The sequence below is a fragment of the Stegostoma tigrinum genome, chromosome 6 (assembly GCF_030684315.1).
Source record: "Stegostoma tigrinum isolate sSteTig4 chromosome 6, sSteTig4.hap1, whole genome shotgun sequence".
Lineage (NCBI taxonomy): Eukaryota > Metazoa > Chordata > Chondrichthyes > Orectolobiformes > Stegostomatidae > Stegostoma > Stegostoma tigrinum.
In genome coordinates, this window is record NC_081359.1 from 15,033,070 (window position 1) to 15,052,312 (window position 19,243).

The window sequence follows — 19,243 nt, forward strand, 5'->3', positions numbered from 1 at the left end:
GCTCCCGATGTGGCCTCCTCGCCATCAATGAGACCACGCGAAGGCTCGGAGACCGTTTTGTAGAGTACCAATGCTCTGTTTGCGACAAATGACAGACTATTTCAACTCCCTCTCCCACTCCTTGGGTGATGTGCCCATCCTGGGCCGCCTCCAGTGTCACAATGATGCCACCCGAAAACTGGAGGAGCAGCACCTCATGTTCCACCTTGGGAGGCTACAACCCAATGACAATAAATGTGGACTTTATCAGTTTCAAAATCTTCCCCAGCCCAGCCTCATTCCATGTCCAACCTTCCGTCTCATCCCTGCCTGTTCAACCTGACACAACCTTCTCTCCCATCTATGTGCCCCTCCCACCTCACTGACTGATCCCCACCACTAACTACCTGCACCCACCATCCCACCTACCTTCCCAGCCTCACCCCTCTCCTCTGTTTATTTCTGAGCTCCCTTTCCCCTCCCCTATTTCTGAAGAAGGGTCCCAACCCGAAACATCAACTTTATTACTTCTCCGATGCTGCCTGGCCTGCTGTGTTCCTCCAGCTCCACACTCTGTTATCTCTGACTCCAGCATCTGCAGTTCTTACAGTCTCTACTGTGCAATATTTGTTGTTTTATTCCTCTTTGATTTGAGAAGAATTTATTTTGAAGTGGTAGAAGTGTGTGGGTTTGGAATATCAGCATCCCCTTCAAGTTATAAGTAGGATATTTGTATCAACTTTGTATTATTTGCATTTGGGCAGCACTGTGACTCCGTAGTTAGTACTGCTGCCTCACAGTACCAGGAGCCTGGGTTCGATTCCACCCTTGGGCGACTGTCTATGTAGGTTTCCTCTGGGTGCTCTGGTTTCCTTCCACAAACCGGGGATGGGCAGAGTTAGTTGGATTAGCCATGGGAAATTGTCCGTGGTGTCCAGTGATGTGCAGGCTTAGTGGATTAACCATGGGAAATGCAAGGTTACAGGGCTAAGATAGGAGGTGGGCCTGGTTGGGGTGCCCTTCAGAGTGTTGGTCTAGACTCAACGGGCTGAATAGCCTGCTTCCACAGGGATTCTGTGGTTCAAACTGACTGTTTAAACCACAATACCTAAGGAAGAGATTGAATATTTGAACAGCTAAATTCTGTTCAGCTACAGGACAGTAATTCCGTTTGAAATACAATTTATTGCATGTGTTACTTTGAGTTTAACTCCATAGTGGATATGAATCTATGTTGCCAGCAAATTATTCTTGGCTGTGGATAACCTGTGCTGTGATATTACCACTATGCCATCAACTTCCCCCTGTTCTCCCCCCACCCCACCCTGCAACTGTTGCCATTTTTGTCTCCTACTTTGGTTTATTCCATTTTCCCACTGACTTTTCATAAACCTTTTCACTTACCGTGGTAAAGGGAAACCCAAAGACTTCTCATATGTCACATCAGCAAAAAGGTTTTGAAGCATATGATTGAAAAATTGTATATTTAAATTAGCTGCTGCAAGTATGTTGACATTTTTATTTCTCCACACACTCCACCCACCAAACTCTGATTAAAATTTATGCTTTCTTTTTTCAAAGTTATTTCATCCAGATAGTTTTTTAAATTTGAGATTGTGGAACAATGCTTGCACTGTTTTATTAAGATTGCTTAACTTAAATAATTAGTAGTTTGTATTGTTGTTACAGATACACGATTTAGTAATTAAAGCTTATTAATTTATTTGGGTGTATTCACTGACAATATCTCCAACGCAGTAATCTCTGATTCTGCAGAGGAAGTATTGTCTGTACGCTGTAGGGATCTCCCGAGAATGGTTATGATAACTATATTGTTTGTGTTTAGCAGCTGGCACAGGTTGACATTAGATCATTTCTAGAGGAAACAGACATCCAAGTCCTTGCTGGAGGGCTGTAAGATGCAGCTGAAAGATCACTTGCAGTATTCTAAGAACATAGGAATCGGAAGAGGACATTACGTTCCTCAAACTTGTTACACCCTTCTGTTATGTCATGATTTGATCTTATCTTAAACTTTATTTACTTGCCTGGGTTCCTTTAATGCTTAATTCGTCTACCCAATAAAACTCTTACCAAAGTCGGTTTTCAAATTTTAATTGAGTGTCCTGCCTCCTCCTCCTCCCAATGACCCCCAAGCTTCAACCTAATCATGTACAGTTAATGTAGATCTTCAAATAAAGTCCAGGTGCCCTGACCAGTTTTTGGCTGAATTAACCTGTCCCTGTCTTGACCATGTCTCAAAATTTCATTTTATGCTTTGTGAAAGCTGATAGCTCTCATTTTAACTTTAATATACAAATAGGAGATCCTAGAGTCTTTCCATCGTTCACTTAAATCGTGGCTGATGTCTCATAGCTGTGAATTTCATAATACCCTTGTGCAACACAAACATATCAATCTCAGTTCTGAAATTTTCCCACTCTGAATACCTATTTAGGAATGAATGAGACGTTTGGGCTAGTGACGAGAGTTCCAGAATTTCCATTTCTCTTTGTTTGGAAAAGTACTTCCTGATATTACCCCAAATGACCTGACATTTAATTTAGGGTTCTTCCCCTTCACCCTCAAAAAGAGTGGCAATTTGTACCACGCAGGAGAAAACCAGTGGGTACAACAGTTTTCCAGCGCATTCTCCATGACATTGCATTGACTTCTCAACCAATCTGTATTCATCACAGCAGGAAAGGTTGTAATGGCTACATCGCAGACTTTGTTTAGTGAAATAAAGAAATTTCTTTATTGCAAAACCAAAGCATACTTTCCTCTTTCTCGTGTTGCTCATGCAACTTTATTGCTGGAATCAAGCAGACAAATGACTGATCAAATACGCAGTGGTTTCCCTCAAGTAACTAAATTACCGCACCCATTTATTTTCAGGTTGCAATTCTGCAAGTCATTTCCGCTTCACCGTCACTGAATCAGATTAACACATTCCTATCATGCAGGATATTAGCATTTGTTTTTGACAATAAAGTTGCAGAAAAATTTTCCAACACTATCCTAACGTATACATGCATGAAATATTGTCACTCCTACCAGTAAGTCCCAATACTGCTGGAAATAATCAGCAGGCCAGGCAGCAGCAGCAGGAAGAGAATAACGTTTCAGGTTGATGATGTCCTTTCAGAGGACCTGTTGAGTATTCACAGCATTTTATGCTTTTCATTCTCCTACCCTATCTAACGGCCATGTTTCCTTGCCTTTTGCACCTTCTGTTTTTGTGAGATCTACCGCATCATGGAATGTGCACACTAGAAGAAACTGACAAAATCCTAGGGTCACTGAACTGATTCATGCAGTTCCTAAAACTCTGAAACTCAAAGCTTGAGATCTAGTAACTGGTGACACTTGCAGTGCACAAGATTATCCAGAAAATGTGAACTGAGATCACGTGTAAACCCATTTGGGCAAGCAGTCAGAAAGCACTGACCTTTAAATTGCTAAAAGACTTAACACTGTGCTCAAAAGATTAAAGAAACCTATGTTTGAATTATTAATCTGTAAAAATCTTAAACTGACTACTGAAAGGCTAGAATGCTAAAATAGCAAAGTTCTGTCTGTCTGTGAAGCACAATGAAAAATGAGTAATTTATGAAAACAAACTAACATGGCCTATTACCAACAATCCACTCACTCTGTGGCAATTCCATCACTTTTGAATTTCTTTCCATGTTCACTTATGCTCTTTAAACAATCTTTGAACCCTCTCCTCCCTGTCATTCCATTTTTGTTTATTGGCCTGTCTCACTGCTTCATCTCAGGCCAACTCACTCTGCTCATATGATCAGACTTTTATAGGATTTAAATAATTTTCAAAGGCTGTGAACAAAATAAGATGAAAATTCAAAGGCCCGCGTTCAAGACTGAAGCACTGTTTCAATGGTCCTTGGATGAATCTCTTCTCTTTGTCATGATGTGAAGATAAATATCAAATGTTGCTTCATAGCTATTTTTTATAGAAATGTTTTATATCAGTAAACACTTAGTGCAGTGTTGTCAATACTCTCCTGTCACCTCTGTGTTTCACAAGATCAATATCTCCTGATGCCTCATGCCATTATTATGAAAGCATGTTGTTCATGTTATTGGAATAATAATTTGGAGGCCTTGATGTGAGTTGAAAACTCACCTCTGCTCCTTAGAAATTGAAGTTAATTCATAAATCTGCAACAAAAGCTGCCATCGCTCAAAGTGACCATGAAACTACTAAGTTTATATAAAAGCCCATCTGGTTCCTTCCTTTTAGGGAAGGAAATCTGATGTTCTTTGTTAGTCTGTCTATATGCAAGTATAAATCCACAGAATTGCGATTGATTCTTAAACTGTCTTCAGAAATACCCTAGCAAGACACTCATTTCTATTCAAGAAGGTGGCTCGCTGCTGTATGTGATACTGACCCTGGAGATGTTGCTGACAATGAGGGTGTTGCTATTTGATTGCAATAGGACATTAATAGGCCAGCAGAGCAGGCGTAAAAACGGCAGGCAGAATTTCATGCAGAAAAGTGTGAGGTGATGCATTTTGGCAGTGGAGATAGAGACTGGCAACATACATGTAATGACACACTTCTAAAAAGTGTGCAGGGCAGAGAGACCGGGAGATTCACATGCATAAATCTTTCCAAATGGTGGGGCATAATGTGAGGTGGTTAGCAAAACATACGGGACCTTGGCTTAATAATTAGAGGTGTTGAGTACCAAAGTGGGGAAGTTTTGCTGAACATTTATAAAGGCCTGGATAGGCCACAGTTAGTGCATTGGAACCAAGTCAGGTCAGTACCCTTTCAAAAAGGTGCAAGGATCATTGAGAAGCTGCAGAGGAAAATTACTAGAATGATTCAGGGATGGGAGACTTTAATAGTAAGATTAGCTTGGGAAAGCTGGGTTCTTCTCATTGGAACAAAGGAGATGGAGGGAAGATTTCGTAGCAGTATGCAACATTATGACAGGATACAGTAGAGGAAAGTCGGTTCTCATTTGCTGATTTAACAAATACAGTGGGCAATGGATTTAAGTTTGTGGGCAAGGCATGCAAGTGGGATTGGGGGAAGAACTTCTTTATGCAATGAGTGGCAATGGCCTGGAACTTAATGCCACAACTGTGTGATTGTGGAGATGATCAATGATTTCCAAAAGAAATGGAATGACTTCTTACAGGAGGTAATTAAAATTTCAAGGCTAGGGGAAAGGAATGGGATGTTGCGACTGACTAGGTCACTGTACAGAGAACATAGATTAATGGGACAAATGGCCACCTCCTGTGTCTTATTGATTCTGAGAACCTTTTCATAAATTAAATCTCACCTTTTGGTAACATTCATGTCTTGAGAACGAATCAAAAGAAAAACTGCCACACCCTGCAATACTGCAAACCTTTACCTTCCTTAATCATCACCAATTATTTCTGTATTTACCTGCAAAATGACAGTGACTGTACTGAAAAGGTAGTTGATTACATGTGCAGTGCTTTGGGAGGTGCTTACCATGTGCTGAAGCAGACGCCTGAGTTGGAGGGTGGCAACTTGTCTATGTTCCAGTAAGACTCTGAGCAAGTGACAGATCCACCGAGGTTTCATGCTTTCCCATTAATCTAAATGACCCCTCTGCGGTACTTGAAAATGGCTGAGAATTGGCAAACGGAGATTAATGGTTAATTCTTTTCCAGGCAGGAAGAAGTTTTGCACCGGAGTTCTTGTGTGTATATAACAGACACGCGCATATATAAAAAAAAATTTATATAAATCATCACATCTTGGTGTGTAAGGGACACTTTCAATATTTGTGGATGACACAAAACTTGGAAGAATTTTAAACTGTCAGGAGGACGGTGTAGAACTTCAAAGGGCAAAGTAGGAAAATAGGTGGCAGATGAAGTTCATTAGGGAGGTTACGTTCTTTGGTACGAAGGATGCGAAGAGGCAGTATGAAATAAAGGATATCATTGCCATTTTAAAGAGTGTGCAGGACTAAAGAGACCTGGGTGTATATGTCCATAAGTCATTAAAAGTGGCAGGTTAGGCAGAGAGAGCTGTCAATAAAGCCGACAATTCTTCAGGTTTTATAAATAGCGCATAGATTACCAGAGCGGGGAGGTTATGGTAAACATCTATAAGACACTGGGTTGATCTCAGCTGGAGTACCGTGTACAGTTCTGGGTGCCACATTATGTAAATGTATTAGAGAAAATGCAAAAATGATTTATTAAAATGCTTCCACATTTCAGTGATGAAAAAAGATAGAGACAATGGGACTGTTCTTCCTCAAAGAGGAGAATCATCAGAAAAGATTTGATCGAAGCTTTCAAAACGATGAGGGTCTGGACAGAGTGGACAGGGATAAACTGTTTCCACTTGAGAATCAGAGAATACGCTTTTGAAGTGTTTCGCAAAAGAAGCGAATTTGATGTGAGAAAACACTTTTCACAGCGAATTCTGAGGATCTCAAATGCTCCACCTGGAAGTGGAAACAAGTTTCGGTGCGGCATTCAGGAGGGCACTGGATGTTTATTTAAATCGAAACAAAGTGCAGGGTTATGGGGAAAATTCAAGGGATTGGCACAATGTTAAAATGCTTAAGAGAGCTAGTGCAGGCTCTGTGGGCCTAATAGCCTTCCTCAACACTGTAACAATTGTGATTGTCATACATTTATGTTTATTCTATTTCTAATTGACCAATTTTCTGTCCTTGCCAATATATTATCAATATCGAGTTTTTAACTTCTGCAATAACCTTTGATGTAGCATTTAATCAGCCTTCATTACGGTGTACCCACAGGTTCCATTTTTTGTGCAAGAGTACATTCCAAAGCATGTTAGTTCCTCAGAGAACCAGCTAAACATAATCTCCCTCTCACAAAATCAAGTAACATTCATCCCACACAAATGCCAGGCAATGACCATCTCCGATAAGAGAGAATCCACCCACTGCTCCTTGAATTCAATTGCATTACCATTACTGGATCCCCCCCACTATTAACATCCTGGGGCTTACCATCCATTGACTATCAACTCAGCTGGACTCTGGCTACAAGAGCAGGCCAGAGTCTAGGAATACTGCACTGAATAACTTGCCTCCTGACTCCTCGAAGCCTGTCCACCATCTACAAGGCACAAGTCAGGAGTGTGATGGAACACTCCCCACTTGCCTGGATGAGTGCAGCTTGACACCATCTAGGACAAACTAGCCCACTTTGGTCTGTAGTATCAGCAAGAGTAAAGCAGCCTGTTTCACTTGCTGTGGTCCAACATTTTTTTTCCTGAGTAATTATTGAATTCTCTTTCCGGAACCAAGAGGTTATGGTGAACCAGTACAAAACTCTGGTCCGGCCGCACTTGGAGTATTGTGTACAGTTCTGGTCACCGCATTATAAGAAGGATGTGGAAGCTTTGGAAAGGGTGCAGAGGAGATTTACTAGGATGTTGCTTGGTATGGAGGGAAGGTCTTACGAGGAAAGGCTGAGAGACTTTGAGGCTGTTTTCATTAGAGAGAAGGTTGAGAAGTGACTTAATTGAAACATATAAAATAATCAGAGGGTTAGATAGGGTGGATAGGGAGATCCTTTTTCCTAGGATGGTGACGGCGAGCACGAGGGGGCATAGCTTTAAATTGAGGGGTGAAAGATATAGGACAGATGTCAGAGGTAGTTTCTTCACTCAGAGAGTAGTAAGGGAATGGAACGCTTTGCCTGCAACGGTAGTAGATTCGCCAACTTTAGGTACATTTAAGTCATCATTGGATAAGCATATGGACGTACATGGAATAGTGTAGGATAGATGGGCTTGAGATCGGTATGACAGGTTGGCACAACATCGAGGGCCGAAGGGGCTGTACTGTGCTGTAATGTTCTATGTTCTAAAAGGTAAAGATTGAATTGGTCACCATGACATTGCCAGGCAATACATACAGATCCTGACGATGCATTGCATAAACAAAAAAAAGGATTTTTCTCAGGTCTCCTTTGATTATTTTGCCATTCACCTTAATTCAGGTGTTCTAATTCCCACCTTTCTGATATTGGGAACAGTTTTCTCCCAAATGTCTTCTGTTCCGACTACTCGTGACTTTGAACACCTCCATAAAATCTCCTCTCAACTTTCAGTGAGGAAAACAGCTCAGCTTCTCCACTAAAAGTTAAGTACTATGGATACTGGAGATCTGAAATAAAGAGAGAGAGTCAAAGTTTCAATAAGATTTCTTTCATCTACAACTGAACTCACTCATTACAGGAACGTGGATCTTTTATGCACTTTCTCCACATCCTTATTGGGTTTTGAGAAGATTTGTAGCTCGGGTTGAGGTTCTGGATGTGAGTTTGCTCGCTGAGCTGGAAGGTTAGGAACCTTCCAGCTCAGCGAGCAAACTCACATCCACATCCTTATTGGGGTTCATTGCCCTTTTAAGAGCAACCCAGTGTTTTATCAAGGTTCTCCACAGGTTCCTTGCTTTTGTACTCTGTCTGCATTAAGAAAATCCGGGATCTTGACTGCCTTCTTAACCAATTACCAGCTGCAGAAAATGCTGGAGAAACTCAGCTGATCTAGCATCATATGTGGAGCAAGAAACAGAGTTATTCTGTTGAGTCCATTATGACTCTTACTCAGAATTATCAAACTCGACACAATAACTCTGTTTCTATGCACAGATGCTGCCAGATCTGCTGAGTTTGTCTGACGTTTTTTAAATTTCAGTTTACCATCCATGGTATTTTGCTTTTATTTGCCACCTTCAATAATCTAACATTGGGTCTGCCTGTCTGTCTGTCTGCTGCTGCTAACCTTTTAGAAGTGTGCTCTTTATATTGTCTTGCCATGTTCTTCTCAACAGTGGCTATCCCTTCACGTGTCCCTTACATTAATTATTTTTTTCGGTTAATTGTCCACTCATTCCTCCAACCTGTTTGTCCTTTTTGCGTCTGTGCTAAACTTAATATTTTCAAATTTAGTCTTATCTGCAAATTTTGCAAGTGTGCCCTGTGCACCAAGCCTAGGATTTTCACACACACCAAGAGAAGAAGTGGTCCTAGTACCAACCCCTGGGTAACACCACTGTATACCTTCCTCCAGGCTGAGAAGCAACCATTCACCACCACCGTCTCATTTAAGGACGAGTTTGTGTGGTACACAGACACCAGCATGAACAGAGAGGGTCAAATGGCCCGTTTCTATGCTGTGCATTCTGTGTAAGCAGGCTGATGTGCTGAGAATGATAAAAGTCTGTGTGCTCCATGAACTCTTCAAAGATATATTTAAAGGTCAGGTACATCATGTGATGTTGTGTTCATATCCGCTAATGATTGAAGTTTTGAATTAGCTAAGTCTCTCTTGAATGGTGAAGTCTGTGTTCCTTAAAATGTTGACCCCTCAGCATCAGCTGGCATTTACAATCTGTGTTTACAATGACTCCTGTCAATATTGTATGCTGGAAATTGATGAACAGTTGAGAAATCATAACCATTGGCACAATGTTGAAGATGCAATGACAAGTAACCAAGTGGCTCAGAAAGGGAGAATATTTCATTTTCATATTAAGTCCAATAAAAGGCCTGGCAGAAATTCTAGATAATCAGGACAATTGCTTTAATTCTTTTATAGGATGTGATTGTCGCTCGCTAGGTTAGTATTTGTTAATCATTTCTAATTGCCCTTGGAGGTAGCAGTGAGTTGTCTTCTTGAAAAGCTACAGTCCCTGCAACACCCAGTGTGTTACTAGGAAGGGATTCCAGACTGTTAATCGAGTGACAGATTGACCCAGATGATTTGCTAACAGTTGGATCATCATTGCGATACCTACAGCCATCATGGAGCAAAGATGCAGCCAGTGATGGTATGAGCCAGTGTTGTCACCTTTGCAAATGCTGTCATGTGCTGTGAATGGCACTCAAAATACAAAACCACTTAGTCTTAAAATTGTATGGCATGGAAACACACCCTTTGGCCCAATTAGTCCACACCAACCAGATATCCTCAATTAATATGGTCTCATTTGCCAGCATTTGGGATATCCCTCTAAATCCTTCCTATTTATCTACCCATCTGGATGCCTTTTCAGTGATGTAATTGTATCAGCCTCCACCACTTCCTCTGGCACCACCCTCTGTATGAAAAAGGTTGCCCCTCATCTCCCTTTTAAACCTTTCCCCCTCACCTTAAACCTATGTGTTTTAGTTTTGGACACCCCCGCCTTGGGAGAAGACTATAATCTTCTATGAGGTCTCCCCTCAGCCTTTGACACTCCAGGGGAAATAGCCCCAGCCTGTTCAGCCTCTCCTTCTAATTAAAAGCCTCCAACCCTGGCAATGACCTAGTAAATCTTTTCTGAAGCCTTTCAAGTTTCACAAACATCTTTCCCATAGCAGGGAGACCAGAACAGAATGCATTCCAAAAGCAAAAAAAAAAACCGAAAGAACTGCGGATGCTGTGAATCAGGAACAAAAACAAAGTTTCCGAAAAAGCTCAGCAGGCCTGGCAGCATCGGTGGAGGATAAAACCGAGTTAACGTTTCGGGTCTGGTGACCCTTCCTCAGTTTTGATCTGATGAAGGGTCTAGGCCCGAAACGTCAGCTTTTGTGCTCCTGAGATGCTGCTTGGCCTGCTGTGTTCATCCAGCTTCACACTTTGTTATCTTGGATTGTTCAGCATCTGCAGTTCCCATTATCTCTCACACAACAAGACCTCTATTTCAACAGCAGTTGCTTGCTGGGTATCACTCTTACACCTGTTCTTTTGAATTCTTTTAACCTTTCATTTCTTCTTTTCCTTTAGTCCTCAAGGCTAACCTTCCTATCTGATTCTTGTTGATTTTTTTTTGTTAGCTGTCCTATTACTTCCTTTGAAAAATCCTGTGCCGGATTTTGGATCTGCCCCAGATATTCATTCCTGTTCCTGACACCGGGCCACTCAATAAGTGGATCCCGTTGCCTTTATGCTTGATGTTTATCTTTACTGTCCATATGTAGAAATGCAATTATGTAAAAACTTCTAATATCATTACATGTACACCTCCAGTATTCCCAGAAGTAGACTAATTCATCCTTCAATGACATGAGGCAAGGTAGTTTATTTTACAAATCTTCAAGATCACAATGCTCCTCCATTCTCTGTTTTAAATTGTTCCACTGCTAACAACTATCCTTTCATCTCCCTGGGTCCTAAGCTCTGGAATTCTCACTGTAAGCATTTTATTAGGTTAAAGGCACTGTAGCATCTTTCACAACTTTAGGATGCCCTAAAGTATTTTAATTTTAAATACTTTTGAAGTGTACACCCTGTTGTAGGAGATTGTGGCAGTTAATTTATGCACAGCAAACAGCCAAAAGCAACAATGTGATAACAAAATCATCTGTTTTAGTGATGTTGATTGAGGGGTACGTATTGCCCAGGAGAGAACAGTGAGCACCCCTACCCTCCTTCAGGATAGAACTTTCTGTGTTCACCTGAAAGGGCAGATGGTGCCTCAGTTTGACGTATGTTTCATAGTCAACAACTCTTTTGATACATTCCTGTCTTAAATTGGGAATCAAGAGTCCTGGTTCTGAATAGATGCTTTCCATGACCCCCAGCACTTGTAACCTAAACAGTTTAACCTGCAAACAAATAATAACTATGAAGTGACATTTTCAGAAGCAATTATACCCTGGCAAAACGTTAGAAATTCTAGAAACTTTACATTCCCATCCCTTTTCATGTGACTAAGAAATTGTATTCTGCTGCCATCACTGATGTGCTTCTTCATGCATTTAGGTCTGCACTGAGGCTGACCATAGAAACTTGGGAAGTATTTCCCTCCCCCTCCCCAGTCTGTTCATTTTGAGCTGCATTCATATTGAAAAATTTTGTGTGTGTGTTGTGTCTGTGTGTTGTGTCTGTGTGTTGTGTCTGTGTGTTGTGTCTGTGTGTTGTGTCTGTGTGTTGTGTCTGTGTGTTGTGTCTGTGTGTTGTGTCTGTGTGTCGTGTCTGTGTCTGTGTCTGTGTGTGAGAGAGAGATGTTGTAGAATTTCTGATTTCTTTCTAATATCTAAGGATTGGTCTGCTTTTGTTTTCATAGGTGACTGTTGATAAATGGGAACCATTAATGAATAATCTAGGACATGTATGTAGAAAACTCAAGTGAGTAATTCCCTTACAAAAATAATGTGTTTACGAGACTCAGTTCTCACAAGTAAATGTCCATTTGTTTCATTGGCTCTGATGCTGTGTTGTGTGCATGAGTGATTCACAATAGAGAACCTGTAAACAGAGAATATGAAAGAGTTTCTTTGCTTTATTATAATGCAGACATAATGAATGAGGGGTACAAGAAAGAAGAGTGTGGTACTTACGTTAGTGGACTGGAGAAGGCCATTGACTGACTTTCTGCACTGTTGGTTGGTACTCCATACGCTGACCTGGGTGGCACCTCAGGAGTTGGCTGGTGACCTCTCACCAGGATCTGCTGGAGTGGCCTTCTCTACCCTTCCTCTAGAGATAGGGATGACCCTCCTCTGCGCCACCCCAGCTGCCATGACCTTCAGGTCCCTGTCGGGGAATCGCAGTGCCATCTCTTACCTTCTCGGACATCTCTGGAATGACTGTTGTTCCAGCAGGGCAGTTGTGGATTGCCTACACTTGACTACACAGTGGTCTTTTAAAGATGTTGCAGGTGCATACCCAATGATTGGCACATTGTTCCAGGAATGGCAGGTGGTAAAACAGGGCTAGAATCCAGCAAAGGGGGCACCACGGGCAGGCGAGGTAGATTATGAGACCAGTTTAGCAAACTATGGCGAGATACTTTGCTGGGCCTTGTAAAGACAAACCCAAATAGAAACTTGATGAGACTGACACTTAAGCTAAAATAAAATGTAACATTCAGCCCTTTCAAGGTTTAGAAAATCAGCAGGTTCATCAGTACCCTGTACACAATCTTTCAGAACTCTTCATTCTCCTCATCAGTGTAGAGATGTTCGTGATGTTGTTTAAAGTAAACATGTGATACTAATTAGCATTTTCTCTAATTGCAAGAGGCTGTCCATCAGTCATTAGCTGGTCTTTCAAGTGTTTCACTTCTCAGAAGCCTTTTGTGCATTTGGGTCATTGATGTTTCCAATAAAATCTCATCTAACTATCTCTAGAAATGGTATCCCTTTTGACAGAGTGAATCCATCCGTTAAGAAAAGTAGGTAAATTTTGTTTGAAATGACAGTATTTTTCATCTGTTGTCATGACTGAATTAAACTATGAAGGCATAGCTTGAGTCACTTTAATGTTTGGCTGACACGATTAGCTACTAATTAGCTATTTGGGGCATTAGAACAGTCCAGACTTTCCTTGTGCAGCATTGTCTCTAAGTTTGGACTGTCCACATTGAGGAGAATGCCAGTGTTTGGAGATTGTGTCGGGATGAGCAGCTTCAGTCATGTAAAGAAACATAAGCTGATGTTCTCCTTCATGAAGAGAATTTGAAAAAGTAGTGTTTCCACTGGTGGAAGGGTCAACAACTGGGGAGACAGATTTTAGACAATTGGCAGAAGAACCAGAGGCGAGCTGAGAATTTTTTTGTTTCAGTCCATTGACTTGTTGAGGTCAGGAATACACTGCCTGAAAAGGTGGTGGAAACAGATTGGACTTTCAAAGGGTAATTGGGTATAAAATTGGAAACAAAACGCTTCCAAGGTTCTGGGGGAAAGAATACATGTGCCCCTAATTGGGTAGCTCTTTCAACGAGCTAGCATAGGCACAATGGACTGACTGGGCCCCTGTTTTCTAAGATGTTGTGATACATTTTCTCTTCAGTTTTTGCTTCATATTTAGCATGCCTGTGCAAGTAGGATCATTCATAATTCTGAAACCTTACTTTAAATCCTTTGTTTCCTTTTAGAAAATATGATGAAGCATTAGACTATCATCACCAGGCTCTTGTCCTCATTCCTCAGAATGCATGCACCTATTCCGCTATCGGTTATGTGCTGAGTCTCATGGGAAATTTTGAGAGTGCCATCAACTATTTTCATACGGTATGATTTTTCTTTGCTTGAATAACCTTAAGACATAAAACACAACCTTGAATTGATCCAGTAGCTGCCAAACTATTTAACCCCTTTCACTGATAGATGTGATTTTTTTTTCTTACTATTCCACCTGAAGTTATTGGAAGAGGAAGCGGGTGGAGCTTTGTATTTGAGTGTTATCCTTTTCTGATGTTAGTAAAGGGATCTTGCTGTATAATTATTAGGGATGTTAGGTGAGGGATGGTGTGTGGAAAGTGCACTGGGAGAATCTTTGATTTTGCATGTTCACAGACCTTGATTCAGCCTCGTCATTACTGTCTGAACGAATTGAAACTGGGGAGGGAAATGGTAGTTAATTAGTCTACATAGACTCAGTGAATCGTACCTCTTTGCAAAACTGCTCTCTTTATAATTGGTCTGTTGAGAACATTAAGAAGAACAGGATCCCAAAGACGCTACATTTCCCACAGTCTGCTCCCCTCCAAGCCAAGCACAATCCTGATTTGAAATTATGTCATCATCCCTTCACTGTCATTGAATCAAAATCTTGAAGCTCCGTTCCCAACAAACTTGTGGACGCACTTACAGCAGATGGTTGCAGCCATTCAAAAATGTAGTTACCGGAACTTTCTCAAAGGTAATTAAGGTTCAGTGCTAGAAGCAGTGTAAACATTGTGAGAGAAGTAAAATATAAACCGTTTAATTACTTGTACGTGTAACTATTGCAGCAGCTCTCCCATGGACATTTCCCTACAGTCAGCTAGTCAGGTTAAATCTTTCCATCTCTGCAAGATAACAGTTTATATTGTCTGTGACTTCTCTCTCAAACTTATACCTGTATTGATAATTAATACTTTAAACCAGTTAGTGACTGGAACTAACCTTTTTGTTTAAAGAAAAATAAATGTTTGTTTTTCATTTCTAATGGAAGAAATAGTTTGCATTTGATATTTCTTTTGTTTTGTTTTTCTTTTTGTTTTCCAGGCTTTGGGTCTTCGTAGAGATGATACTTTTTCAGTTACAATGCTTGGTCATTGCATTGAGATGTACATTGGGAATGCAGATGCCTATATTGGTAACCAACTATCCTAAAGCTTTCTGTAGTTTTTAAACGATCATTGATGTCTGTTTCGTTGTTGATATGGAAGTGCTGGTGTTCAACTGGGGTGGAAGTCACATGACACCAGGTTATAGTCCAACAGGTTTATTTGAAATCACAGGCTTTCAGAGCGCAGCTCCTTTATCAGGTGAAGTCCACTTATAATTTCAAATAAACCTTGTTGGGTTATAACCTGGTGCCCTGTGACTTCTGACCATGTTTCATCCTCGGTCGAGCATTTTTATTAGCTTCCAGTCTTTGGTCTCTTGAGCAACAGGGCACGTTCACGCTGTATGACAATGTTCATCCCTAACAGACTTAGAAAATGTGGTGCAAATTTATAAATTGCACTTTCAACAAGACGCAGAAAATAAGCCACGTTTTCTGTTCTTGGTTAATGGAAGCAGTGTTTTCTGTTTGGAGTTCCATGTCCTAAATGATGTCAAGTTCAGAAACAGAGACTTGCATTTAAATGGGGCCTTTCCCAATCCCAGCACTTTCAAAAATCTTTTGACTTGCACATTTTAGAAGTCTAGTTGTTACTGTGATGTAGAAAACTCTGCAGGCAGTTTGTGCACGGATTTCACCCGTACCAACATGTCAAGTGACAAGATAGTCTGTTTAAGATGGTGGTTGTGGGACAGTAGGGAGAACAGCCTTGGTGCATCTTGAGTACTGCCACCATTGTAAGTAGGTGGGAACCTCTTGTTAATGTTGAGTCCAAATTACATTACCACCGACTGCAGCATTCCCTCGATGTAGCATTCAGCCTGGATTACAGGTTCACATCTCTGGATGGGGGTTGAACCTGCACCTCTCTGACTCATAAGAGGGTGCAAACTGATGTGCACAAATAAGACCTGGTAATAATATTTCTACAGAGTCATAGAGTTGTACAGCATGGAAATTGACCCTTCGTTCCAACTCGTCCATGCCAACCAGATATCCTAAATTAATCCAGTCCCATTTGCCAGCATTTGACCCATATCCCTCTGAACCCTTCCTATTCATTTACTCATCCAGATGCCTTTTAAATGTTACAATTGTATCAGCTTCCACCACTTCCTCTGGCAGCATATTCCACACGTGCACCACCTTCTGTGTGGAAAATATTGCCCTTTAAAATTTACCCTTTTAAATTTTTCCCCTCTCATCTTAAACCTATGCCTCTCTAGCTTTGGACTCCCCCACTGTAGGGTGAAGACCTCAACTGTTCACCCTGCCCATGCCTCTCATGATTGAATACACCTCTATAAGCCTCCGACGCTCCAGGGAAAATAACCCCAATCCATTCAGCCTCTCCCTATAGCTCAGACTCTCCCACTATGGCAACAGCCTTGTAAATGTTTTCTCAACTCTTTCAAGTTTCACAACATCCTTCCTGTCGTAGGGTGAGCAGAATTGCACACAGTGTTGCAAAAGAGACCTAACCAATGTCATGTAAAGCCGCAATGTGACCTCCCAACTCCCATGCTCAATGCACTGAACAATAAATGCAAGCATACCAGTCGCCTCCTACACTATCCTATCTATCTGTGTATCCACTTTCAATGAGCTATGAACCTGCACCCCAAAAGTGTCTTTGTTCGGCAACCGAAACAAGAGTTGTAGTAGAGGACTAGAAAATGCAAATGTACAAGGTAAGCGAAAGAGATTTGTAAGGACATCATAGACAACTTTCACTTTGGTTGTGAGTGCTCAATTCGCAATTGGGAAAGTATGAATTAAAAAGGATGACCTACGTGGAACTCCACAGGGTAAATCGAAAGATGCCACAGAGGTTTGTGATACTATGACAAAAGAGCCTCTTCAAATTTGTTGAAGAATTAATGCAGGCCAATTTGAATAATGTAGGATCATTCACTTGCCAACCATTCTGGCATGTTGGCAGCACTGACATTGTCCATCCCCAGTTGTCCCAAGAAAACGCTGTGGTGTCTGATACAACAGCCAAGTTATTGTTGATCCCTTTGGTGTTGTAGTTGTTTAATATTCAGAGTAAGTTTGGTAAAATGATTGAAAGTTAGTTTGCTTCCATGCTGTCAAATGGCAGAAGACAGGAATACACAAAACAAACAGGAGAAGACCATTCGGTCCACACTGCTTATATTGGCTCCTTTAAAGAGCTACTCAAACTGCATGAGTTTTTATTTACATGCCTCCAAAGGAAAATGTTCTGTTCATTGCAGGGACTGAGTTAAAGGAGAAATTGGGTTGCTACGAGCTTGACATTTCTACAATGAAGGCACCAGCGATCAAGAAAATGATTTGCCCCTCTTGGGAGGAGAGGGAATGTGATACTGAGTTGGAACGGCAGCCCCTCGAGGAGAGTGGCATCATGGCTTTGGATGCATCACCCCAGCAGAGCAAGTTAACAAATACGGAGGCTCATCACGAAGATACCCCGCTTTTCACAGAAATGGAAATGAATGAAAGTGACATGATATTAGAGGCATCCTTGTCTGACCACAGCACTTGAGTGCCTTCTGAGCGGAAATTTGGGAACCTTTCTCATCTCCTTGGCAAGTTTATTAATCTGAGTGGTGCAAATGTTCTGTGATGTCTGCTGTTGATTTAGAACTAACAGCAACGCTGGTGGAACTGGGCCCATTCAGCAGACAATGAGCTACCCCTTCCTCAACAATATTTCCACAGCAATAAGCGAATGAATGGGGTGACTATTTAACAATGTAATGTTCTCATGGTGACCTGCAGAGTAAAAGGTGATCATGATATTTTGAAATATTGCCACCTGTCATTTCATTGTATTAAAATCTCTAAACTTGGTCTTTATGTTGTTCCATCTTTGTGCTGTTTATTATTGTAGTGAGAGCCAAATTCCAATTGTTAATATTTCTGTAGTCAAGGTATTCTGCATGCATTTATGATTCGGACCATCATCTCTGACCTTTGCCACTCTGTATCACCGGTGTTTTCCAGACTTCACTGCAGCTTAAAATATCAATAGGTTTAAACAGCTACTGCCAGTATTTCTCAATATGTCAAGGCTAAGTTAGCTCAGTTGGCTGGACAGCTGTTTTGTGATGCCTGGGTTCAAATCCCACACCAGCTAAGGTTACCATGGAGTACTCCCCAGCTCCCCCATGACTGAGGCATGGTGACTGTCAGGTTAAACCAACACCAGTTGTGTCTCTCTAATGAGAGAGCAGCCTGATTGTCTGGTAACACTATGGCAACTTTACCTTTTATTGGTTGAAGTCATAATTAAATATATCTCAAGCCTGCTGCATTTTCATGTTCCAGTATTTCTAAGACTTACACACAATAGGACAGTTATCAACCACTTGTCCTCCAGCATCCATGTCCTTGTACACCCCAAAGAAACTCAAAGAAATTATATCACAGTATTTGACACAGAGAGGTTTTGTTACAGGCTCTGCTCCCCTTTTCTATATTCTTCCTATCTTTATATATCCCAGTCTTTTTCAGAACCTTATTTCAGTAACCAGATGGTTTTCATAAGTTCATCTGCTTTTGAAAATGTTCCCTAACCGGCACAGTAACAGTAATGCACGTGTGACCAACAACATATCTCTGGGCTTAATTCGAACACATGGTGACTTATCCAGCATCCAAACATTGGAAGTCAAGCCATTGACACAGTACTCCAGGAATACACATTACACTTTGAGGTAATGACCTTGCTTCAGTTGAAGAGAAGACATGACTCACTTTGCTGGTTTGTCATTCCTGAGGTCAGTCTGATTGTGCTTTTGATTCAAAAGACTGGAACTCTCTCCATAATGTCGTTGTGCATGGGGCATACAAGTCAGCTTAATCAGCGACACGCACATCCCACAAACAAAACAGACACTGGGAGGGGATGGTTGCCTGCTGCTGTAAAGAATTGGTTCTCTATCTCAGGCAAATAGCCAGCCTAGGACACTGTTCCTACTCCTTGATACAAGCAGACATGCCCCACGTCACAATGTATACTAAACCAGAGTTAAACTTCCCTTACAGTAACTGTAATTTATGTAAACAACTCTAATGAGGTGCTTCTCTGGGATGGAGTCAGATCCAATTTGTTACTGAGTAGCATGAAGAAATAGTAGAATACTGTGTGACCTAAAGCTATGCCAAAAAGGTAGTTTTCAATTATAGGAACAGGAGTAACCCATTCAGCCCCTCAAGCTGTTC

At 41.2% G+C, this 19,243-nt stretch overlaps 1 protein-coding gene across 2 annotated transcripts in view; it reads left to right on the top strand.

Annotated features, from left to right (window-relative positions):
• Nucleotides 1-17,863, top strand: part of cdc16 (cell division cycle 16 homolog (S. cerevisiae)) — a 51,875-nt gene extending 34,012 nt beyond the window's left edge. For both annotated transcript variants that reach the window (XM_048532327.2, XM_048532329.2), the window contains exons 15-18: nt 12,042-12,103; nt 13,854-13,989; nt 14,968-15,058; nt 17,272-17,863. In XM_048532327.2, coding sequence (XP_048388284.1) covers nt 12,042-12,103; nt 13,854-13,989; nt 14,968-15,058; nt 17,272-17,561 — 579 coding nt within the window. In that variant the 3' untranslated portion in view covers nt 17,562-17,863. The remainder of the gene's footprint in view (nt 1-12,041; nt 12,104-13,853; nt 13,990-14,967; nt 15,059-17,271) is intronic.
• The last annotated feature ends 1,380 nt before the right edge of the window (nt 17,864-19,243 follow it).